Below are 26,291 nucleotides of genomic sequence, written 5' to 3'. Positions count from 1 at the left end.
AACTCGTTGGTGCTCTGGTTAAATCTACAAATGACTATAGTAATATAGCTGCAACTCGTAGCAAAACGCTGTTTCTCTGTTATTTATAAAACAGATCAAATAAACGAAACATGAACCTACTTTCAGACCATGTGGTCACTCGTCTTTATTTGTCTGTAGAGTTAAGTATCCAGTTAAGTATACAGTGTCTCTTTAAATATGCAATATTTTTGGTCCAGGGATTTAATGTTGCATCTCTTAAGGTTGTGGGACCTGCGAGAAGGGCCCTCATTCCTCCTCCAAGACTAAAACCAGGTTAGAGAAAGTTAAAAAGAAATCCCTGGATCTTCTTGTCAATCAGGATTAATAGGTTCTACCTTTGGTTGTGTCCAACCCCTCAACAAAAGTCCATGGAAATCAGTCCAGTAGTTTCTGCGCAGATAAAAACACTAGAATGAAACTCAGTAGAGCGCATCACCTCCACCAAGGCCCACAAGTCCCATTAAATTCAATCAAGCTGCACCTCCCAACACAGAAACACCTTGGTGAAGGTAGTAAACTGATGAGTGAGTGAACTGAATTAGTTTTCTGAGTACACAGGGTCAGTCTTGTTCACTCTCTGGTCCTTCAGAGATCCAAGCCTTCCTTTTCACAGGGACTCCATCACTGATACGCCTTTTTGCCCCTTCTTCGCTCCTGGGTCTGTCGTTCATGTACGTTAAATTTCCTATTCCATTTCCACATGGGGGAGGTCCTCCTGAGAACTGGAAGGCTCTCTGAGCTGCATCGGCTGAATGAGAACTCCCAGAATGCCAAGCTCTTCTCCTGGGGTACTCCCCAAAACTAAGGGAACCTGCAGGATACAAACCACAGATTCCAGATGCAGAATTGGCTGCATCAGAAGAATGTTTGTCACTAGACACCGGAGGCAAGACTGAATGAGATTCAAAACAGGAGCCTCTTGTGCGGGGAAAGATGCAGAGTGATGCAGCCGAGGAGTGAAGCGTAGACAGATTGAAAGAAAAAGAGGATGGGAGGGAGACTCGTGGCTTTGGGTAGAGAAGACTTGTCTTCCTGTGTCTAATTTCTCCTGTGTTCATTCCTGCTTCTGGTTCCTTTGGGTTTGTTGTTGATTCTTTGAATCTTTCCGCACTTTGCTTGTCGTTACTGATCCACCTCTTCCTCCTCCTGGTTTGAGCCTCCTCTAGCTTTATTTCCAGGTTGTGAACATCTTCGGTTATCTGATTGACCCGATCGAAATGAGACAGCAGAGTACTGACACTGGGGAGCAGGCGGTCCAGGTAGGGCGACACGTCAAACCCAGACTCAGACACCGATGAGTCCTCTGATCTCACAGACAGAGCCGAGGACAGGGGACGGGGTGATGAGAATGAGGAGGACAGGGAAGGGGAGCGGTAGGAGGGGAGAGTGGATGAAACAGTGGACAGACGGGATTCCTGGGAGGATCTGGAGGGAGGGATGTCCATGCCTTCAAACTTCACACTGTGCCTGAACTAGAAAGGAAAAGAAATGTGTGGAATCAGCAACAGAAGATGCTAAAATACTCAGTCATCAACAAAATGCCCCAAATCCAAGCACTATTTACCTCTTTAGCCTTGCTGAGTCCCATCCACAGCTTAAGTCTCTTGATGAAAAACTCCACCATCTCATAATCCTGAGGTTCAATGGTCGGATGGTACAGCTCAGCCTGCTCTGCTCTATAGCACAGTAACAACAGTAAGTAATGAAACCTTCTTAATGCACTACTAAAATCTACAAAACTTACTCCTAAATGATATATGTAATGCTAATATTCAAGTTCATCATTTTAATTTGGGTTACATGCTGAAATGCCCAGAAAACACTTTCCTCATGCAGTCCAGCTGCAGCTCCTTCAGCCTCCTTGCACAAATATTCATGTTTCCCAGAGGATGAACCTACAAGCAATTTGACTTCTATTGTAAAATAGAGATTGTCAACATTACATCGATTTTGTACAGATTTTTATGGCTCCCAGAGGGAAGGAGGGCCTGATGACAAACCGTAACCCTTACCCAAAACCCCAGTCTAACTTGTTTAACTAATAATACTAAAGTTATTCCCACAGCCTCACTGTAATTGGTCGTCAATGCTAATTGTTAGCACACTAACATCAATCCCAGCTGGTGAGCATGAATTATAAACATTATACATGCTACACATTAGTGTGTTAATGTCACTGTGAGCATGTTAGAAGGCTGTCATTACAACTCAAACTAACACTGCAGCTCAGTAGAGCCTTACAGACCTGCCGACATGACTCTGCTTTTTATCTCTCAAACCTTTCCACCTCCATAAACGCACTCCTGTGATTTCATGCATCACTTGCACCTTCTAGAGAAATCTGAAATGCAAACAAGCACTTGGGCAAGATTCTGTATAAAGTACCTGTATGCACGGATGAGAACAGCTCCACAGAGTCTAGCCAATAGCCAGACACCTCCCCCCATTAGTAGTAGTCCATGGAGGGGTCCCAGGACTGTGTGAACCTTGAATAGCCTTTGGCGAGCTATTCGGCCACGTAGGACGGACAGCACTGAAACACCGGCCTCGTGTACAGACTGGAAGCCTTCCACTGACTGGGAGAAGAGCTGAAACAAAGACGAAGCTAAATTAAATACATCTCTTCTTCATAAATATTCTACTCAGTCAAGCTTTTCTTTTGGTACCATGTGTCCGAGATGAGTGCAGAGCATGAGCAGAAGCAGCAGTAGGACAGTCAGAGCCCACAGCTCCCCCCAGGCTCTCTGCAGCACTCTGCCTATCACCAGCCACCGCCGCACAAACCTCAGGGTTCCCAGCAGCTGGAACACACAGCAGTGGAATCAAGTAGACATTTAAAACAACGATTAAACTGTGTGGAGCAGTGCTGTTGTTTAATAATGAATCAGAGCTCTCATTTACCTTTAGAACAAGCAGAGTGAGCAGAACAGCAGCACACTGAGACGACCTCTGTGCCAGAAGGGCTGCATTGTTGAAGTTGATGAAGTTGTCTGGTTGGTTACGAAGCTAAATGGAAGGTACTGGTTATTATAAGGCCGTCAGAGCCATGCACAGAGTCATCAACTTCTACTTTAAGGGTATTTTTAATATCAATATTTCATTTCTACCACTAAGTCTACAAAGAGCAGCGCGTAAGAAGGTTTATAATTTACAATGATGCAGAAGGTGCGGTCAGTGGACCAAAAATGATTTTTTTTTTTTTTTTTACCTCGGAAACACATGAAGAGGCATGAGACAGGAAGCAGAACTGCAGGATAGCTGTCGCCAATGACAACAAGGCCAGGAAAAGCTGGAACCAGTGTCTGCAGTGATGCAGATACTGAGCATGCTCAGTAACCATGGACCACAGCTCCGACAACAAGAGGAGGAGAGCAGAGATGAGAAGGAGAACCTGAAAAACAAAGTCAAAGCATCAACCATCTATGAAATGATTTTGCTTAAGAATATATTGCTCTTCATTTCTTGTTCTTTCTTTGTATTTGAAACACAAACTGTAAATAAAAATGAACCACATGACTGCTCCTAGAAACAAAAGCCAAAGCATCTTGATCACCACCTGGTGGCTGACTGTGGTTTAGTTTACAAACCGTGCCTCCTCCATGTAAGTGAATTGGACATGAACTTAACTAAAATGTCAATGTTGACTACAAATAAAATGTTCTCAAACATGGTTTTGACATTTAACATAGTTCTTATCACACTGATGTTTATCCAGCTTAATTTCTCCATTTAAGTTTAGATTTAACTAGACATTTGATGTGATACATCATGATTGACGGCTGGGACTGACCGATCTGCTACTTTGGCTCCATCCCTGATTGCTACTGGACATGCTACAATTGAGCAAGATGGCAATGTTCGTTTATGTGATATTTTGGCTTCATTTCTGGATAGTGGGAGGAAGTGAGAGAGATGCCGTCTTTCTTTACATACAGTCTGTGGTTTGAAGGTATGCTGTAAATGTTACCGTGAGTGCCACCCGAAAGTCCAATCCAGACGAGGGCGAAGGGATGAGGAGTGGATGGATGGAGAGGAAGGCAGTGACTCTTTGTGTCTGAGTCCATTGTAGTTGAATGGACACACACACAAACAAACCAGAGTCTCTGTTATAGTGTGTGAAATCAATAGAAAGAGATTGAAACCTGAAAGAGAGAAAAAAATACAAATCAAAGTCGATGTTATTAAAATAACTTTTAAATGAGATTATATACAATTTTACGTCAATATGATAATGTATAGAATTCAATATAAAACCCATTTGGCTGAAAACAAAGGGGGAAGGCTCATCAAAAAAAGTTGTACCACAGATAACAGTGACACCAGAAAATGGAGAGTGTTTTAAATGGTAAAATATTTTACACAAGGACATTAAATCATATTATGCAAATTATATTTTGTCATCTCGTATTGCTTTATTTGTTCTCAGAAGATAAGATGCTTTAATGGGCTGACACGCCTCATTACTGTCAGAAAGGTAATTCAGCACTCGAGCATAAATTGAAAACAAAGCTTTACATGAACACCTCAGAACATCTTGAAGCTGTTGAATCTGTAACAAATCCACTCACATCTTCTTGCCCCAGTCCATCATGTGCAGGTCAGCAAGGAGCTGACGCGTCCTCTCACTGCTGTTTCCCAGGAGGATACCTGTCATGTGGCCGAGCGCATGTGTGTACTGCAGCCGTGGCAAACCCACCAGACGAAGTGACGGGTTTTGGTGCAGCTTTGGCACCAAGGTTCGATTTATCCACTGCTCTGCGTCTGACCAGCTGGATGAAGAGAGAATGAGTTTCTGATTATTTATCTCCAAAAACACACAGACACCAGTGTCAGCTCTTATCATCACAAACTCTGAAATCTTCATCGGTGCCTTCTCGGTGAATGACACTGCTTTCTCACTGGGAAATATTTGTTCTATGTTTGTTTTTTTCATTTTTGCATGTGTTGCATCATCAACCCCTCCACTTGCTCACGGTGAATCCAGCGGGGGATCCCCTGCTGTGTTCACACATTGAATCATCCTGACTATTTAGGGATTAATACTAGAAGGCCAGGCAGACAAAGTCCATAGAAACTAAGGAGCCTCTCTATTTGCGTTCACACATGCACCTCCTCCAGAGACAATACAGAGGATCAGTGGAGTTCAGTGCATGTCTGAAAGCAGCTAATGTAACCTCTGCCCCCAAAAAACTTACTGAGCAACAGCGTCCATTGCATTCATTGAGTAACATTTGCTAAAAACTACAGTGCCCAGCTGTTTGAAGAAAAGACTGAGCCTGAAAACAAAAAACTATGTTGGATTGATCAGTGGAAATGACAGAGCTTTGGGTTGAGAGAAGTGGAATAATAGATTGCTGGTTCCCATTTCATGGAATCTGTCTGGAGACAGTAACATAATATAAATTATAATGCAACAATATCCTTAAATCCATGCTGTATTGGATTGTCTCATTTTGTCTGCATCCCAAATAACTTTTTCAAATGAGTGCAGAAAAATCTAATTATCACAAGATGTCTTGTACTTGGCCTGTTTTTCCATGCACAACAAAAAAGTTGATGCAGTTATGTATAGCACTGTATTAATAGAGCACTAGAAAGGCTGCTTTATTATGTAAAGTATTTCATTTCTTTTTAGATACACAACAAAGAGTGCTTTATAATGAAAGTTTAAAGTAAGAAACACAAACAGAAGTAATTCTGAAGTTTCTTTTTTTTGTCTGGCTTTGATTATGTGCAGAATTTTACATGAAAAAGATACAGAGTCCACCATACAGAGACCATATTTGTCTTGTGGGAAAAGCTGCATTCTCTGTATTTTTTATTGTGGTTGTATTTGGTGTGAAGTGTTTTATCAACATGAGTGAGTGTTGTCCTTACTCTGTGAGTGAAGTGAGGTTAGGGGCTCCCAAGGGTGCTGTACGAAGATGGCATCTGAGAGCAGACTGCAGCAGCCTGCCCTGCCTCTCTTCTACACTATCCTGGTAGTTCACCATCAGCACCAGTAATAGAAACAACAGCTGACACACACAGTGCTAGATAAAAGACATAGATTAAAATGATCAAAACATTTTTTAATCCCTCTGGAGAAAATAGTGCACTTTGAAATCTGACTGTATTCTCACCCTCATCAGTGTTCGCAGAGCTCGAACTTTGCGCGCCTCATCTTTAGCCTGCAGCAGCCCGTAACCACATGGTGGTCGAACCTTTGCACTATGCTCTCCAAATGCCCTCACCACAGTGGTCTCCTGGGACAGCTGGTCCTCCACCTCTGGATCCACAGGCCTCCACAGTACCGTGTAGATGAGTGCCTGCGCACACACCTGAGCGAGCAGGACGGAGGCAAATCAAAGCAACTATCCACCAAAGATACCCTACACAAGTTAATTGGATGACATGTTTGAACTCACCTTGAGAGGCTCCAGCAGCAGAGCAGAGGTGAGGAAAGCAGAGAAGGCTGATATCAGCCACATGAGAACTACATTTCTGGAGAAGAACGGGCCGTAGAGTCCAACCACAGCCAAGCAAGCTCCCAGCAGAACAGCCACCAGGGGGTAAATCACACGCAGTGTCCAGCGGGGGAGCAGCCAGCAGGGCTGACCTCGAGAAACGCCTGGGGTGGAGGAATTAAGCAAGAGACACAAACACCAGATATAATAAATGTACACATTTTTAAAAAAGAAAGAAAAATTATCAGCTCAAAGAAATTGCTTAAGATGGTAAAGAGATGAACAAATGGTTACAAGGAAGTGATGATGGTACCTATGCGTGTGGTGGAAGTGGAGCGAGTAGAGTCAGGAGAAGGGCTCGGCAGGAAGGTGCTGGCCACTGAGTCAACAGACAGCACAGAGGGACACTTGTAGAGTCCTGTCCCGTATTGGGAGGAGGACTGGGAGTCTGGCATGAGGATCTCTGCTCCACACAGGGACTTATCCTCACTCTGATCTGACCAGCTGCTGCAGGAGGTGCTCTGTCTAAAGGGAGAAAAACACAAATATATAAAGTTCTGCATGAAAATGCATCTGCATGAAAAGTAGCAAAGCTTACGTGGCTGTATATGAGGATGTGGTTCTGGGTGAATCCCGGCCGCTGTCTGAGTTACTGTTGGTTTTGTGTGTAGTGTCCTCCGCTGCTGCTGCTGCTATGGACATCAGCAGATCCTCCTCTGGTACCAGGGATGTAAATATACAATTAGACTCATTCATTTTCCTGATTAACTTTCAACCTTCCAATTAAAAGTTGGAAACATTTTATATTTTTAAGGAAACAATAAATTATAAACTTTGACGAGATAATATAGAAGCTGGTTACAAAGACTAGATATAGGTAATAAATAAATCCTTGTTTCCATCATTGAATATATGATTTCTCACCAGACAGAGTAAGAAAAGATATCAGATGGTGGTTGTGAGTTTGGACCGGGTGTGCGTTCACGGTGAGCACCTCCTGGTCTGCTGCAGTAGGGGAGGGATAAGATTCTGAAGTTTCTTTTGAAAGGGGATACTTGTGAGATGAAGGGACAAGAGTGATGGGTGTGTGTGGGGAGGAGGGTGAGGCCAGACACAGCTGCATCAGGGCCTTTTTCCTCCTCAATTGGCGTGTGGGGCCCAGAGTGGGTGAAGACTTGCAGAGTTCGTGGGCTGAGGTCATCTTGGTGGGACATAAGTCGTCTGGTAGATTGAGGAGGCTGTCACAGGACGGCCATGTCACCACATCTCTGTCTGTCTGGGGCGCCAAGCCAGAGGCAGCCCAGAAGTCCAGGATACTGGAGTCCAACCCCTTGCTCTCCAGTAACTACAGACAATTACAAGAAACACTTGCAAAGTTATCCTTAGAAACGAAACAGGAGCAAGGTTACGAAAATGTGTGTGTCCACATTTGTGTGTGTTGCTCTCACCGATGAAGGACTTTCTCGGAATGGGCTGGAGGAGTCTGGCAGAGACAAGAGTGACGAGCTTGAGAGCTTTGATTGGCCAAGGTTATTGTCCATCTCCACAGAGTGACAAACGGGAGAAGGAGGGACTGACATGTCCACGGTTACCTGGGTTACACAAAAACACACAAACACACACAGCAGATTGACGTTAAATTGACTTAAAATGATTTCCTGGAGATGTATTCTAACCTTAACCATAGTTAGTACTTGCCTAACTCTAACATGTCTTCACCTTAAATTGTAATGATTTACATTATGGAGACTTGATTTTTGTCCCCATGAGGAAGACAAGTCCCCATTAATTGACTGTGTAAACAGATTTAGGTCCTCAGAACATGAGAAATATCTGGAACAAACACACACACACAGATAGACAGACACAACACGACACAACACACACACCTGCTCGCTGAACATTTATCAGTGTAACTAAAGATAAATAGGAAACACTCACTTGTATTGTTTCCACATTGAGATAAAACTGTTTGACAAACAAAGCATAGACTCATGTCCAACACACTGCTGCAATGACCTCTAATCAGCAGCACACCGATGGCACGTGTAAGAACACAGAGGCACAAACCCTAACGATCTGTTCATCATAAATATGAATATATATATATATCTATACTGTGTCACAATATATCAAACTCTCTCCAGCAAACTATTTTAATAGTAAAATGTATGAAATTGTCTCCGTTACCGTTTTAACTGTTTCCAGTTACCTGACTATGAGCTTTCCTAAACAGGAAACAGAGGAAACACTGAAGAGGAAACGCCAGTGCTGCAACAGTCATCCCCACGGCAACCGTCTCCACGTTCATCAGCAGCTGCGCTGACACCGGTCCACTTGTGGAAAAGAGACACAAATCGTTTTCCTCCTGTCAACTCAGCAGAATCTTTAGAGAAATCTTAAATTATTTGTAGTGTGTTGACTTAATTAAACAAAATCCTGCGTTTGTGATGTATTATTACACATTATTAACACCCTGCTCTAGAAGGATTTACATTTTTCACTGCAGCCTTTAAATCATCTCACCTGATCCCCTTGGAGCCCACAGCCCCAAACCACAGAGCCCCCAATGCCAAGTAGAGGTGCAGCATGAGGGCGCCACAGGTAACCCTTTGACCCCTGGTGAAACGGCTGTGAGCAGGACGCTCCCACAGTGACAGCCACAGGTGGCGCTCTATCACCCCGAACATCAGCTGGGAGGTGAGGATCCGTCGAAACCCACTGAGCTCTTCTGGACCTGCATGGAAAAAAATGAAGAATTGAAAAATTCTCTGTTTCTCTAAAGAGATGAATTGCTTGTCATCTGTACTGACAGAGAAAAAGCTCAAATGAAAGAGCACCCATCATCATGCAATATGAGATATTTTTTGCAGCATGTAAGAACATTTTTTTACATGAGGCCAGAATTTCCTTCTCCACAGTCTCATTCTTCTGATTCTCCACAGAGAGCCAGTCCTCCAGTACGAAGAAGAACATGTGGTCTGTCTGAGGGTCCCACACCACCACATGCTGAATGTACCAGGAGGGGTCCAGACCTATGTTTACAGATATGAAATCCCAAAAATCCAGTTAAACTTCTGATGAAAATCTTTATTTTTACTTTACAATTGCAAAATATGTCAGCATGTGTTTTCTAAAGAAGCAATATGGAAATTTGATATTGGCTAATTGTGTAGGATTTAAGGCAGAGGTATACTGGCAGAAATTGTATAATGTTTTCATTGGTGTTAGTTATTTAATTTAGCAGTTCCCTGTCATATTTCTAAAGGAGAAAGAAAAACTAAAACTTAGTTCTAGAAAGGGCATTGTGTTTTTATGTTATCTGAAGGACTCTATGTGTTCTCCTACGTGCAAAGGGAGAGAGAGTGAGACAAGCTCAATTAAATTGGTTATATGGCACTAGATGGCACTAAATAGTTTTTTAATCCTAATCTTTCAGATTATATTAGATTAGGTAATCTTTATTAGAAAATAATCAGTGCAGTAGCAAATAACTTTGAAAGACGTTTATTATCATAGTGTACCTGTGTTGTCGTGCCAGATGCGTATTTTCCAGACTTCCCCCAGGTTGTCATCTGTCTCCAGGTGAAACTGGTCCAAGCTTCCGCGCTGAAAAGCTCCATCCCTCTGCAGATGGCGAGAGCCGCTCTTGTTCACACCGTACAGACTGATGCCAACATGAGCTGTGGTGCCTAAAGGGTTATACCACGGCATTAAAAACATCTAGATCATATATAGTCAGAGGTTTCATTTATATAAACATGAACATGCCCTCGCTAGTTTTATTTATGTCGTACAGTTTTTATTTCTACGTCTCTTGTCTTTGGCTGACCTGCTCCGTGCCTCCAGCCGGTTTTGACCAGAACTCTGTAGTGGTACAGTCCTGGACGGCCACATAGAGGGACCTGGCTCAGTCTTAAGCTGTCCAGGTGGTCCAGTTTATGGGCGATGAGCCCCACTAGCAGGTGAGTCAGAACCAGGACAGCACACACAATCCCTACCACTGAGTTACGCATGGGACCACCTGACTGGAGAGATAAGACACACAAAGAGCCTGTTGATGAATATACACCTTCTTATCCTCAGTCTGTATTTGGGGAATAGATTAGTTATTTGTCAAGACATCTAAAAAAATATGCTTGAAACAGAGTGCTGCAGGAATGAGTCCCATAACCTGGAAATAACCTTCGGGCTTTAGACCAAGTTTGTGGGTTTTTTGAAGGTTGTATGAATTAAAAGGAATAAGGGCTGTGGTTTATAAAAGCTCAAGGCAATGTCTACATTTACATGGACACCAATATTCTGATATTAACCAGAATGAGACAACAGTCTGAATAAGACACTGAAGAATAACGGTGGACGTATAGTTTAGTGGACTTAATGAAATGAGTCATAATCTGGCTATGTACACAGATATTGCACATTTGTGAAGATTGTCTTGAAGCATTATAAACTTTCCTGTGTCACAGATCTAATTTTCTGCAATAATCCAAGAGAAAATGAAAAAAAAAATTCCGTTTAGCCTTAAAATATGTCATCCCTGCATGACTCTAAAACCTTAGCCTTAGTGCTCTCACATACCGGTGGCAGCAGAACAACGGCCCCAGGATGGACAAACAAACTGGCCCCAAATATGGTGAGATGCTGGGTGAGACAGTGAGCTGCCTGGAGTGTGCTGCCCTCCAGAGGCTGTAGTCCCTCACTGCTCCATCGCCTCTCCTTCACGCTGTAGTACTGGCACAGAGAGCTGAACACACACACTGACACATGGACCGGCCCCCCGTCAGGCACAGACGAGGTCAGGTTGATGGACAGAGGCTCGTCTGTCCCGTGCAACCTGTTGCAGGAGACAATGCTGTCATGATCCTTTATTCATTAAAACAGTGATTGAGTTAAAGAAAAGACTGGTGACTCACAGTGGAGACAGAAAGATGGTTTCCTCTGAGGAGGTGGTTGGAGCAGAGAGAGTGAGAGCCCACTCTTTCTCCAGGGAACCCTGAGATGCATTAGTCCCTGGCACTGTGGAGCTCACTTCTATCTTGACATATCCCAAGCTCACAGAAGTAGCCCCTAGAAATGCATAATGCAGTTTGGAAATTCATAATTCATGCTGAATCTCACATATATATGGTGAGGTTAATTAATAATTACGTAGGCGCTGCATGATCAACCTTAAAGATAATTCACTCTCATGGTTCCACAAGTTTCATGTCATGTCAAGAAATGTCACCACAACTTCCCAGTCACTAAAAATACTAATTATTTAAAGTAGATAAATACTGAATTGAGGTAATTCAGGGAATCCCACTAATAATTTTTAAACTTTGTGCCAATTACATTTATTGACATAGAATGGCACTCATTAGAACATATACCGCTGCCCCTTAAATTCCATCAAGCAACACCAAATTTCATAATCTCAAAGAAATCAGTTCCCTAAATATGTCTGATTTCTTTCATCAAGATTAATGAATGATTCCCTTGGAAAACTGGGAAAATTTGAAAACTGTCTATCTCACAATGTCAAAGAAGATGAAGAAAAGTTCCTGGATCCGCCCCCTAATCTGCACCAAAATGTAATGAGTTCTTCCCTGATCCATACCACATCTATCCAATCAAAGAAACACTGATGAAAATATAATGGTGGAGGTAATCATCATAAAGAAGGCTTTACAGATAACAGATTAGAAAGATTGGTTATCAAAACTGTATATTAGCAGTTTATAATATATATATTAATATGAAAATAAAGCAGAGTACATTTTCAAAGTGCAAATATTTACGATCTGGTCTAGGAAGAATAATGGAAAAATAATGTACTGTACCTGGAAGCAGACTGAAGTTGAAGGAGATGTATAAACCTGCATTTTCATTCAGGCCGTCCACAGCTTTTACTGTGAAGTTCAGCTGTCCTTCAGTGGGGAGTGTTACAGTGAGACATGTCTCATTCCTGTTTTCATCTTCTCTCCCATCTCCCCCCTCGTCTCCCTGACCCACAGGGTACTTGTGGGGCAGGGTGACCTGTATGGCTTGTTCAGGCGCCAGATTCCTGATGGGTATGGGTTGACCCTGAGGAGTGGTGAGCTCCATGGCAACCAGAGAGGTCGAAATCGGAGGGTCAGCCTCACTCAGCATAGGGTTTGCCTCAAGCGCTCCGTCTGTACCGAACAGTACCTGCACCACCTCTGACCTCTGACTCCTCAGGTGAGCAGTAAGGGAAGTGGGGATATTAAAGGGACATATCTTTGACCCATCAGTGGATGATGACCGAGAGGAGATGACCTGGTGTTGGTTGGACTGGTTTGTCTGGTGAGTACAGAGGAGGTCTGTGGGGTCTCCTTGAAAACCAACTGTATTGATGTAAGGGGTGGAGAGCAGAAGAGGATCCTCGCCATGAACACGTGAATGCATCAGAGTGCGCATGAGGGCTCCTGCGTGGGCCACTGCTGACAGGGCGAGAGTGGAGGCTGACGGCAGAGAGCTTGAGTATGCTGGGTGAGAACTGGAGGCATTGGCGGATTCAGACACAGCAGCCAAGGTGCTCCCTGGAAACACAGAGAACAAGATTCACCAGTTCTGTACATCTGTGGTCCTGTTCTGTCACTTCTTATGGCTAGATGGATACTTTATTGATCCCTAGGTAAATTAAGTTAGCGTATAATGCAAGACGAGCACCTAAGACATGAAGGATGTTTCTTCCTGTTTCAAGAGCTGATGAAACACCAGGACTCATCTGTTCCTCCATCACAAGGATCATCTTCCCCACAGCTTCTAGAACCTTCTCCTGGCAGCCTTCGCATACCAACTCATCAGGTACAGCCTGAAATAAAAAGTTAATAATTCAACATTAATAAAGTTGTAACTGTGAATAACTTGAAAATTGGGCAAATATATATAAAATAGTAGTGTTCACTTACGCTTGCCCGTGCCAACGCTGAGCTGATCTGATCAACATCCATCAAGGAGGACACGGGGAGAGAGGCCAGGGCTTGAGACACATTTACCCGGATCTCCCTCCTGTCCATGAGCTCCTGAGGGGTCCGTTCAGACGCCATCTGTTGACAGGGGTGAAACTCATTATTCTAAATCTTATGTCTAAGATGTTCAGTTATCATGTTATCTGGTGGTGAAGAAAAGCACTGTATGCACTGTAATGTGAAGATATGACACACTACCTGATTGAGCTGGCTGGTGAGGGCAATGGTGTAAGGGATGAGCTCCTGAGGGTTGCCATGTTGGACTAAAGCCCACAGCTCGGTCTGGCTCTTGTTTCTGAGCCACTCACTGGTGATTTCGTCCACTGCTGGATTTTCAATGGTCAGTGTTCTTGAGAGTGGAGGAATCCAAAAGATAGAGAAAGTGGACTAAATCTTGACTATGAAATTAGGCATGATGTATTTCACACAAATGATTTTTCTTTTTACCTGTTCAGAGCAATGACATTTGAGCCGAGATGGTCCTCCACCAATACAGTGACTGTGATGAGTGACAGTTTTTTTTCTTGCCCTGATTGTCCCATTGGAACCAGGCTGCCAAATGTTGAACGAGTTCCCCTGGGAAAGAATTACAATATGCTGGAAGCTTAATTTTTAAAGGGGAAATTAGATTTTAAATGTTTTAAATGTTTGGGTTAGGATTAAACTTTGTTTCTGTAGTAACAGTTTAAAAATAGAGGCCAGTAGTCACCTGTACAGAGTAAGTGTGGGGCACATTGTGCTGATTGGCTGACATGGTGCAACCTGGAAGGTGTAGATCAACTGAGAAGCCTCGCCTTCATCATCTCGCCAGCCTACCAAAAAATAACAGAGCAAAGCTTTGACCAGTGGTACACTGGAATTAAAATAAGATAAGACAAAACTTTTAATTATCTGAAAAGGCAACACTTAAAAAAGTAATCTTTCAAAAATTAAAATGCATCAAGAACAAGGCGAAAAGGCACATTAAGAAATGCACTGACGCAAATTGAACTGTGTAACACAACACATTACCTGAGCAGTTGTAGGTGACCACAGTCTCCAGCAGACGTACGTCAGACTCTGGCCTCAGATCACAGAGGCCTCCATGTGGTGGATTGTTAGGCAGTATAGTCTGACTGGCACTGCCCCATTGACCTCCACCAGGCTGGGAGACATTGAGAGTAAAGGTATAACTCAGACCTGGTTTGAGGACACCTGAACGCACCACCAAGTTAGGAGAATGTGTCCCTGTAGAGGGAGCGACGTCATCAAGGTCAAGTGTCACGCCAGTCTGGACTTCAGCACTCCACTTGAACTGTGGATAGACACATGATTATGACACACTAAGCCTTGTTACAATTGAATGTGGATTGAAACGTCCTATAACAAATGAATAATCTGAGCAGATAAGATAGACAAAACTCAAGCAAATAAAGACTACATCCTCTTCTGACTGACTATTGAAATGTTTGCTGGGAACAAAAAAAACAGTTGGCTGAGACATGGTTGTTCAATTTGTAACTTGATTTAAGTACACCTACACTACTATTATTTGTCCGTTGTTTCAGAGTTTAATACGCCCACTTTTCAGAAGCTTGAAAATCCCAGCGTTGTGCACAGCTCTGATCTGAAACTCCGAAATTGATGGTTTGAAAAAAAGCTGTGATTCTGCAGATGGGGACATTATTATTCCGCAGCAGCGTGTTTCTGGATTTGTTTTGACTATTTGCAGTCGTGTGTTGTCAAATTACTTTCAACATTTGAATTATCCTCATGAGACATGTTTACCAGATTTCTACAGAAAAAAAAAAAGTTATTATGTGTAATTGTTTCAGAAACATTACCTGAATCTGGTCATCACATTGTTCGCATCGTCCAGCCATGATGATGGCACTGTTATAACTGTGTTGAGAGGAGGAGTGGCCATAACAGGACACACATTCCACTGTCACATGAAGCACAGGGGCTTCACACACAGTTACCTAAAGATAAGTGGTTGACATCATCAGCATAAATAAATCATTAGTTAAATAACATTTTCAAACATACATGTAATATGTGTAACACTCACAGTCTGGTTGACGGATGCATGCTTTCTTCCTGCCTTGTGTACAGTGAGTGTGAAAATGTAGACCGAGCCTGGGTGCAGCTGTTCGGTGAATAAAGTCATTCTACTGTTGTTGCTCTCAATGGGCTGTTTCACAAAATGAGACTGTGCAGAGTTCTGTAAATACAGGAAAACGCAGGTGTTAGAAGTGTGTCCAGTGTGTATTAAAGGATTAATGCATCACACCACCTATCTGTTCTTAAATTAGTTTTCATTTCTTAATCATTAATACACAACTCACAACATGGTTTTCAATACACTGAGTTTGCAATTACATCAAAAGGCCTTTACCGCTCTCATGAAGGTCCAGTGATATTCTAGCGTATCCTCCACTCCGGGCTCCGCATCAGGGTCATAAGACTCAGATCCGTCCAGGGTGAGGTTACTGAGGCTTGGCCACAGTTTGTGCGAGCCTCCCTTGATGACAGGTACCAGCGGGGAATGGACCACTGTGATGATAGTGGTCCGCTGGACAAATACAGGAGTTTCCTGGAGCGTAACGGTGAACACAAGGCAATACTGTCCCACATCAAGAGTATGCCTCTGGAGTAATAGTAAAGGAGAAGCTGCATCCACTTGACTCCGAAGAAAGACTTTGTTCCCAGATAAAGTGGTAAAATCGGACCCTCTGTATATGTCCCATTGGTACATGGTCTTGTAAACAGAGCAGTTAACGTCCACGCTGGCTTCAAAGAAACTCGGTCTAGATCTGTAGATAGTAGATTGGCTCTGGACTAGAGAAACTTGTGGGCTGGAGCACTGGAGCTCCTCCACCTCCAAGTGAAGCTGTGTGGACACATGGCTAACACTGTTGACAACTCTGGCCATAACACTGTATTTTCCAGCAATATAATAAGTATGATTAACTGTTCTCAAGTCTGTCACCAGTGCTTTAGTGGAATCTCCAAAGTCCCAGAGGTATCTGACGTTGCTCCCTCCACTCACTGTTGCAGAAAACATGACCGCATGTCCAACAAATATTCTCTCTGAAAGACAAACAAGCTTTATCTCCTTAACCGGCCACTCCACTGAAGCAGTCTCATTCAGCATTTGTGAGCAAACACCATTGCTGGCTACAACACTGATAGACAGTGAACCACTCTCTGGTGGAGTAAATATTACTTCTTGACCAATCAGCCATGTGGGCTTCAACCCCACCAAGTGAAACATCCAGGTGTAAATAACTGGAAACCCACTTTGCACCTCTGCTTTGAAATGGGTTCCTTTCAGAGCCTCCAGTGCAGCAGAACTACTGTTTACAAGTCGCAAACCTTGAATGCGCTCAGTGACCAGAATGCTGGAAGACACCTCTGTGCTGCTGACCAGGTTCCAAGCTTCCACTGTAACAGAATATCTCCCAGCTGAAAGGCTTAATGAGCTGTTTTGACCTTCGAGAATGGTCTGGCTATGAATCCAGTCTTTGTTTTTAAGTGTTATAACAAAGCTCACATTGCTTCCTTTGGAAATTGTCGGAATAAAAGTAGCTTCTTCTTCACTGCAAAGGGAAGATTTGCTTATATTCAACTGCAAATCTTTGATTCCATCCTGGACAGTGATCCTGTGTGAAACCATCTGCCAATTTATCCCATTGGAGACATTCAAAGACACCTGGTATATATCCGGATTTGTAAAAGTGTAGATGAAGGTTTGATTAGTAGCATCAAAAATGTTGGTTTTAAAACGTCTAACTTCCCAGTTCCAGTGCAGGTCACTGCCCTTACGAATAAGCCCACGGAGGGAAACAGCAGCACTTGCACTGATATGAAATGGACGTGTCTTTCCTTCAATTTCAAAGTCCACCTCTTGCACACCCTCCTGGACTATAAGCTGTTTGGTATCATTACATTGGCTGAGTACATTCTGAACAACCACTGTGACAAGACCATCGTCCAAACTTGTAAAATTGTGGAGAAGAAAGGGTACATGTGTCCGCAAGGGTGATGGATCAAAGTTCATATACCAAAGGTACTCTAGGTCTGACCCTGTAACAACAGACACAGAAATATTAACTAATTTCCCTAATGCCACAATGTTTGAATGAGTTGCAACACATGCACTTGTTACACGCTCCACTGCTACCAGAGAAACAGTGGTTGTGGCCTCACCCAACGTGTTTGAGGCTCTTACATGAACTGATAACCCACCAGGCGTTTCAGCCAACAGATGAAAAAGCTTGCCATCACCAGTGATCTCTTGGTTTATTCCACTCTGCGCAGCAAGCCAATGATACATGACATTGGAGCCTTTGGTGACTGAAGCAAGAAATAGCAGTTCCTCTTGTGTTGGTGCATATTTCATATTGGTCAGACTGGGACAATCAATGTGAAGACCCTCTATTCTTTCCAAGACCTCAATTAAAATAGCTGCCTCCATTCTACTCACCAAGTTCTGGGCTACAACCCTCACTTGATACACCCCTGGTTCGGGGAAAGCAAATTTAAATTGATAGGTCCCTGTTTTGGTTGAAGTTAAACCATCAACAGTCCAGTAGAAGCTGGTGCTGCTGACTGCACTACTAACTGCAGTGATAAGAGTTTCCTCTCCTACTACAGCATAGGGCTGGTTGCTGTGAAGGGTTAAGTCTGCAACAGGGAGTAGAACATTCACTTTGATGGATGCAGACTCCCTGCTCACCATGTTAGATGCCGTGGCAGTGACTGTGAACTGACCTGTCGAGGTAAAGACATGTGACACGTTCTCGTTCTGCTCTATCGGAGAACCATCTCCGAAGTCCCACTGCACTGACACATGGCTTCCACTGCAATTAGCAACCCAAAAAGACACTAATGTATTGAGTGTCAGTGTGTCACTTTGACTATCATGTCCCACAGACAGTTTACTCACAGGCTTTTGAATGGTGATGCTAACTTTGGCTGTTTGATTACTGACATTATTACTTGCCATTACTGATAGCTCTTCAACGCCCTCATCTTCACACACAAAACACTCCTGAGAGGTTTCCGTCTTGGCAGCGGGTGTAAAGGAGTTGCTAAACCACTTGAATTGGTAACCTGTCATTTGTTTGGGGGAAACTAACACCCTGAAGCATACCTCTTCTCCTACTGCTACAACATCCTGTGATGACTGCACTGTCATGCTGGTTATTGGCGCTTCGACACAAACACTCGTATTAATTGATACAGATGAAACAGAACTAAACACTGTCAGGCTAACATTAAAAATACCTGGCCTTGGAAATGAATGCATGGCTGTGGACTGACCTGCCACTACAGCCACAGGGGATCCATCGCCAAATCGCCAATGGAAAATGAGAAAGGATATTTTCCCAGTGACCAGAGCAGTGAGCTGTGTGTCTGTTCCATTTATGATACATTCTATAGGGAGAATTCCACTTACAGCCAGACTATAGACCTCTACCCTGATAGACTGCTGAGCTTTGCTGACAGAATTAGAGACAATCACAACCACTGTATAATTCCCTGGAAACTTATAGATGTGTGAGATGGAACCATCTGTAAGGGTGCCCTGTAGGGACCCATCACCACAGTCAAAATCCCAGATGAGACTTGTACCAGTGGCTACCTTAGCTCTGAAATCTGTGGCAGAGTTCACTTCATTAGGTTCGCTGTAGCTTATGGTTAATCCAGAGATCTCCTCCATAACTTCCAAGATGAGCCAAGTGGTCAGGGCCGTCAAAGTGTTGTTGACACACACTGTGACATTATAAAGTCCAGCAGATGTAAAAGTGTGATTTACTTTATGGTGGATGCCTTGGACACCTTTGGAGCCATCGCCAAAGTCCCATCTATAGAAGACACCAAAGGTGGAGGGCTCTGCAGCAGCTTCCAGAAGAAGTGTATGATTGACAGTGGGCACCACAGGGGAAGAGGAAATGTGGACATGACCTAACTCAGGGCGGACGATAATCTTCATTGATGTGCCAATGTCTTCAAATTGATTGGAGACTTGGACATGAAGTGTTAAGTCACCTATATTGAACAACAGAGAAAAATCTATTTGACTTTAAGATCTCAAAATGATACATGGATCTCTGTCCAAATAACAGCTGCTATAATCAGCCATTCTACAATATGTCCCACACATTCATTTTTTGTTTTCTCAATTAGCTATATCTTTGAAGCTGTTTTAAATCTGTATTGCATTTTGCCCACCTAGAGTAAAATAAACTGTAAACACAACAATTTATGACGTTGTTATGACTCAATTAGCAAGTAGCTGCAAATCATAGGTACAGATACAGAGCAACATTTGTATTTTATTTAAAGTAGTTTCAGCGTCCACCTGACAAACTTCAGTCAAATATTTGGTTTATTTCTCCTGCAGGAAATATCTGTTATTAAGATAAGGTCCATTTGACAAATATTCCAATTTTCACTTTTTTCAATTTGGTCTCATGCAAGACATTTTTGTGTTATCATGTTATTTTGTGTATTTGTTGTGTTTTGTTGTTGCACTATGCTCACCAGCTAGTGGCTTACTTTGTTTTGTCTAGTAGTGTACTGTGGGTTTAGCCACCTACGACCACAGTGAGAGAATATCAACCTGTGTAAAACTGCAGGGTTTAATAGCAAAACAATACAATGAAAGATGCTAGAATGCTTCATAGAACTGATAGAAACTGCTGAATTGAGTCATAATTTTATGCATGGAGTATTTCATACATTCTTAATTTTAAAATGCTGATTTATGCAGCAGTTTGTGTGTATTTACCTGGAGAAGAATAGGTATAGTTCACCGAGTCCTGGACGTACATTTGCTTCTCTCCACTCTCCATAAGTCCATCCATGGTCTGATATGGAGCAGCCTGGGTGTGGCTCACCTTTTCACTGCCGTCTCCAAAATCCCACCTGCGTGTTGGAGGTGGAATTCTCCATCGTAAAGTCAACATGATACAATATATCCACATTTTTCTCTGAGGATTTGAAAGGGTTATTGATGAATAATGTCCTACCCAAAGGTGACTGGCAGGGAGATGTCCACTTTGACTCTGAGGGTGTAGAGGTGGGTCACATTCACAGCTATGACCTCCCTGACAAACAGCAACTCTGGCTCAGCCATTGGGCTCATTTCATCAGCAATCAAGAGGATTTCCAGGCTCTGGGAGCTCACAGGGTTAGATGCTGTAACCTAAGATAAAGTTTACAGATTCATTTTAAAAAGTCAGATTAGTAGCACATCAAAAAGAAGCAACCAAACAAACGCCTTACCTTGAGTTTATACTCAGCAGGTCTCTTAAACGCTACACTGTAAGATTCCCCTTCATAGGCAAACTGCTCCAGGTTGTCAATAACCCATGTGAATGTTACTGCGGAACCATGCTCCACTTTGGCTGTAAATGACTGCAATATGAAAACACAGAAGATGCCACTGAGAGAAATGTGAAGAAATGGGGTGCATTCTGGTAAAATTCAAGTTTTCCATGACAACATTCCTCAACAATATAACTCTACATTAGCAAATTCTTGCTAAGTTAAAATCAAGCATCCGTATGCAAACATGCTCACAAAGTTTAGCTTTTTAGCATGCAGCTGAAATTTATGGGAATGTCAGTTTTGCAGGTATTCCACCAAAGTATTGTAAAAATTTTACCTTTGACCAAACTAACTTGAAATATATTGAATATCTGTGTCAAACCTTATAGATATATATAAATAGTTATCAAGACATTATCATTCTACCATTGATAGACCTCTCCATTATACTAAAAAGTTTTTCTAATCAATGTTGTAAATACTGTTATTTTGTTAATATGTTCAGTGACATCTACTACACTTCTGTGAGTCCTGGGATAGGGAACTCTCAAACAGAGGTTTCTACGTTTTCCCCAATTAATAGTTTTTTTATAGTCATCTCTTACACTTCTTGAGGGTTAAGTACAGAGGATGTCGCACCTTGTTAAGCCCTATGAGGCAAATTGTGTTTTCTGAATATGGGCTCTACAAATGCAATACAATAGTGACATATTTCAGTGTTGACCAAAGTGATTGTCTTACTGACATCTTGACCCACAATGCTAGCATGGCTACTAAAAACTTTGGCTTGAATGCAAATGGCATGTGTTGTAAATTCTCACCTGTGATGTGTCTGTTAGCATCCTGAGACGTCCATGAGGCTCAACACTGAGCCCTGTCACTGCCTCGTAGCCACAGACTCTCACACTCACACTTTGCACACTCTGAGCGCTCACTTCATCCACCACACTGATATTCAACATCTGAACCCCCACTGAGGGCAGCAAGAGAGTGACAGAGGAGAACCATTCATCAGGAGACTGCCTCTTACAGCCAGGCTGAGATGGAGCCACCTCTTCAGGACACGATGAGAGAAACGGGACCCCAGTTTGGAGCACTGGGGCTGACCATGAGCTCCTTGCTCTCTGAGCAGACAGGACTTTTACCACAATGAGTGTCGGGGTGTTGATTTGGACATGAATTTGGTTCTTTTTGTCCGGCAGGGGGAGGATGATATTAAGCCTAAATTTTGATCTGGGATCTGGAGGAGGAGCTGTAGTTAGAAGACTAACATCAGGAGGTGTGTTTGTCTCTGTGTGGGTGAAACCAAAGATACCATCGAGCTCAGTGCCCCTGTGGAGGGTGTCTATGTACAGTATGCTCAGATCACAGACTACCCCGTCCACCCACTGGCTTCCTTCGGACAGTGAAGTAAGGCCTCCCTGCCACCAACCTCCCCATTGGGCCCCTCTAAGGGACAGGTAACTCTGGCGCCAGGGGGAGTTTTGAGAGGCTTCACTGCTGCGGCAATGTAGAAAGGTTCCAGAGTCCCGCGTGTGTTGTAGTGCTATAATATCATCAGGGTACACCATAATTGCTGCATCTGGAAGAAGCACCTGTAGTAGAGAAAACGACAATGATACAGGACTATTTACTATTTACTTTGACCTGATTCATAATGAATAACTGTATCAAAGTGCAACAAAGGTCAACTCACGCTCAGAGTTTTCAGTTCAGAGCTGGGGTTTATTCTCAGAGACAGGTCTGCTACCAGGTGGTAGAAGGGTGGTATTGCAGGGTATCTGGGAGGTAAAGCAAAGCCACGGCCACTCGCTGCAAAATCGTAGGGGCTGCAGGGACTGGTGTTGGGCACACAGGCCTCCAGCAGGTGGCACCAGTACTGACCCATGCTGCAGCCCCCTGTAGTGTTACACAGTGGTACTGGTGAGCAGCAGCTAAACGGATTAAGGAGAGAGCTGCAACCTGAGGAGCAAAGAGGAGATTCTTGCATAAAAGTACTCAACAGGACTGTTTAGCAATACCTTCAGTACTGTAAGAAAGACACAACAGTATAGCTTCCAGACGTCATGCTATTGATGTGCTGTACCTGGAGGTACCAGGTGGTGGTTGGGGTCGCAGTAGGGTCGGAGGATTTGAACACGGGCCAGGGAGGACTGTGGGCTTGGCTGAACCACAAGCTTAACCTTTACCAACTGACCTGCATGACTGAACCACAAGCCTGGGAACAGCTGCATCTGTGGGAATATTTCAACAAGACTTTAGCGGGTATATAATTGTGTGGAAATAATTTGGCTGCTGCTGCTGATGCGTGACCAAAGCAGAAAGAGCACTGTGCTTCTGTTTTCTGGAAATGGCGACTCTGGGGCTTGAGAGGGTTAAAAAAAACAATATTCAGATCAGTTAGTACTTGACCTGTTTCAACCACTTTACTTTTCAGTTGCTAGCTATTTTACTATCTATCCATTACTTTTCGCCTCATTGTTTACTGTTTTTCATGCACCAACATTGGAATATAAGCTTACAGCAATATGCATCTTAAAAATATATAATATCTATTACACTTTATCCATCATTAGTCAAGTTCCCCCACAGTAATTTCCATCCTGCCACACCACAGTAATTGTAATAAAACTACCAATGGCCTGGAATCTGTGATTTGGACCAGTGATTTCAGTCCTGAGCTGAAACCTCTGATGAGAAGTTTATCATGTCTGTGTGGTTGTGATGTTTTGCTCTACATGTGTCTTCTCTTCCTCTGTCCACCCTGGTCACATTTTACGAACCTCCACTGTGTGTTGTCCAATGTCTGGGACGCTGAGAAGAGGTTGTATCTGGGTTTGGGTGTAGATGCCGCTCATGTGAACCCATCCCGTCAGGTAACTGTCCATAGGTGGTAGAGCCTCTGCGTGGGATCAACCAAAATCACCCACACACACGTCTGCTGTTATTCTCTACTCCTGAGCATCAACCAGATATGTCAATGTCGTCTCTATGGGCGCAGATTGTCCACATACTACATAAATAATGAAGGAGATTTTATGTTTTATATGTTAAAAACAAAAGTCTTACCGGTTAAACCTTTTTCACAGAGGTAGAGGTATCGTCCAGCACATTGAGCTCTTCTCCACTGTCTCATTGAACCCAGAGCAATCTGAGTACACCCCCTCTCACTACCTCCAGCCCACCGTGCAGGACTCACCGGCTCCACAACCCCAGCCTTCTCCGACCCTTCTCCCCTCATCCATACCCACACAGTGGTTTTCCTAAAACAAGAACACACAACAAAACACATCTGCTCTTGAAACAGAGAGGAGTAAAACACGATGCCAGTGTAGACAGACATTGTTCATGTAGGACTCACGCAGGAAAGGAGTAGTGGATGAACGTTTGCAGCTCTGGAGTGTCAGCAGATGCCAGATCACCTCCTGGAGTCTCTCTGCATGAATGCTGAGCCTCAGACCACGAAGACGTCACCTCTGACATCCAGTAGCAACGCACGCTGGACAAGTGGATCCGACCTCCTTCTGGGCAAGGAACCTCTTCTAGAGAGGAAAAATCCCATTGAGCTGACAACGTGCAACAGATCAATAATAATATCACATAGAGAGAAAGCAAACAGCTGTATGTTGAGGTGGCAAATGAAAATTAAGTTTTTTTCTCTGCAAGAAAATTGGTAAGTCAGTTGGTAAGAGTTGAAAAAGTGGAGCTCATATGGCACATGAGTACAACTGACTCACTATCAGACGATACAGGTGCTGAACAGCCGTGATACCAACTGTTTGACAGCCTGACTTTCTCTTTGCATCTTTTCTTTGATCAAACACTCATTTTTGTACTTAAACTACTGTAAATTGTTTCTTTGAATGGGACATTTGAACACATAAGTGCAAATTACATTGCAATAGATTTGATTGAAAGAATAGCAATACTCCATTTATTTTATCGAGCATCATTAAACTGTAAAGATTTAAAGTAAAGGTATATTGAAGAGTGTGAAGCATGTGTAACACTACACATTTTTAAACATATCAATGTTGTACAAGTAAAAACACTTCTTCCTGAAATGTGATGCTAAATTAAATAAAAACCTTATAAAATATAAAATGAGGGCTAATAAGAGGAATTGTCTAGGATGATGTTCAAAAGTAAATTTCCATGAGTCCAGAGACATCTTGCTGTCTTGGAATCCACTGAAGAAGACGAAGAAAATGTCAACTTATTAATTTTAGCCTTCAATAAAATAAATCTTCTCACCTCCAGCTACTGTGATCAAAACCAAACAAAGAATCCAGGGCAGCACCTGCTTTTCTGCCACGAGCGTGCCTGTCATCTTGCAGAGCAAATCACATTCTCACCAGGATGAAAAAATACTCTATGCAGGAGCATTGTGGAAATCAATACTCTCCCCTCCTTGTATTAAATGGCTGGAGTCTTCTGGCTTCAACTCTTTTCCTCACATTTTCTCCTCATCCCGAGCGTCTGTGTACAAGTCACACTTTTTTTTCCTCTTCTTTCACATTAAACCCAACTCTTCTCCCTCCACCAGCACCCACTCCCCTCGTCCTGCACACACACCATGAGTTATGGTGGCGGCGTTGTTTTAAAGGCCTCTTCTTCACTCTCTCTGAGCGTCTGGGTGACTTCTACTTTGTCTCTCAGCAACAGCTATAGAGGCAGAGTGGACAGAGGAGGCCTGCGCTGCTCATTACCATGTTGTAAAACCCCCCGGCCCTCAATAGAAACGGTCAGATTCACTCAGGCAGGTTGCAGCAAGAAACAAATCTCAGAGAACAGAGTCCTTGTAGTGTCTTTGTTGTTTGGCTGCAAATGGTTGCCTTTTTTTTTTTTTTTTAATATATGCTTTAAGAATTTTGAGGGATCAGCTTCTTGTTCAGCATCCTGTTCTGGGTTGTCAAAACCCTTTTGGTTCTTTCTTCTGCGTTGTGCCCACAGCCTGTTGCCTGAGCACTAACACCAAGACCTCATCAGTAACCCGACAAAGGCTCTGTGACGCACACGCAGAAGAAATAGACCCAGTTTGAGAAGAAAGGATGCCATGCGGGTTGCCTGGAGAGGGAACAGATAAAGTTGAAGGCAGTGATAAGGGGAACATAGCTGAGAGCAGTCAGTCTGCTGCCATGGATACAGTTGTGTTTTACTTTTCCCCAGAGTATGAGATTCACCATAGAGTTGAATCTGTTATGAATTCCATGATGAAACTATTTTATAAACTGTTTCTAGATTTATGTTTGTTTTCTCAAAGGCCCTTCTCCATGGCTATTGGAAATCAGCAGCTGCTGAGTTGTGATGCATTGAGTTATTGCTCCATATTTCACTGTGTCCCCAAAATAAATCAAATAAACATGAAAAAGAAAACATTAGCCTAATGTCCTGTAGTATGGTGCATTATGGGTCTATGACACCACATGTCTCTGTCGTAGGGCCCACGTGGAGCTTTGTGCTTTGTCCTAATGTCAGCATGCTAACATGCTTAAAGACAATGCTAACATGCTGATGGTTAGCAGAT

At 43.1% G+C, this 26,291-nt stretch overlaps 1 protein-coding gene across 3 annotated transcripts; it reads right to left on the bottom strand.

Annotated features, from left to right (window-relative positions):
• Positions 1-116: 116 nt before the first annotated feature.
• Positions 117-25,332, bottom strand: pkd1b (polycystic kidney disease 1b). 3 transcript variants are annotated; one of them, XM_069517525.1, is made up of 42 exons: positions 25,019-25,332; positions 24,126-24,330; positions 23,834-24,027; positions 23,548-23,666; positions 22,851-22,998; positions 22,461-22,726; positions 21,586-22,359; positions 20,720-20,851; positions 20,464-20,639; positions 20,223-20,359; positions 15,822-19,480; positions 15,495-15,647; positions 15,268-15,405; positions 14,456-14,738; positions 14,154-14,256; positions 13,892-14,020; positions 13,643-13,793; positions 13,385-13,522; positions 13,143-13,287; positions 12,293-13,012; positions 11,384-11,537; positions 11,049-11,304; positions 10,300-10,495; positions 9,992-10,159; positions 9,362-9,502; positions 8,994-9,204; positions 8,680-8,803; positions 7,916-8,059; positions 7,392-7,812; positions 7,066-7,183; positions 6,781-6,992; positions 6,429-6,631; positions 6,144-6,341; positions 5,899-6,053; positions 4,590-4,790; positions 3,989-4,163; positions 3,230-3,412; positions 2,923-3,027; positions 2,688-2,822; positions 2,407-2,609; positions 1,586-1,697; positions 117-1,493 (listed from the first exon to the last, which is right to left on the bottom strand). In XM_069517525.1, the coding sequence occupies exons 1-42, from the start codon at positions 25,092-25,094 to the stop codon at positions 582-584; spliced, it is 12,573 nt and encodes a 4,190-aa protein (XP_069373626.1). In that variant the 5' UTR covers positions 25,095-25,332; the 3' UTR covers positions 117-581. The 3 variants fall into 3 exon arrangements, with proteins under 3 accessions (XP_069373626.1, XP_069373627.1, XP_069373628.1); XM_069517526.1 differs by having other exon boundaries at positions 24,126-24,306; XM_069517527.1 differs by having other exon boundaries at positions 24,126-24,303.
• Between the last annotated feature and the right edge of the window lie 959 nt (positions 25,333-26,291).

Source organism: Paralichthys olivaceus, chromosome 21, assembly GCF_024713975.1.
Source record: "Paralichthys olivaceus isolate ysfri-2021 chromosome 21, ASM2471397v2, whole genome shotgun sequence".
Taxonomy (NCBI): Eukaryota; Metazoa; Chordata; class Actinopteri; order Pleuronectiformes; family Paralichthyidae; genus Paralichthys; species Paralichthys olivaceus.
This window is presented reverse-complemented; position numbering and strand designations above follow the sequence as displayed.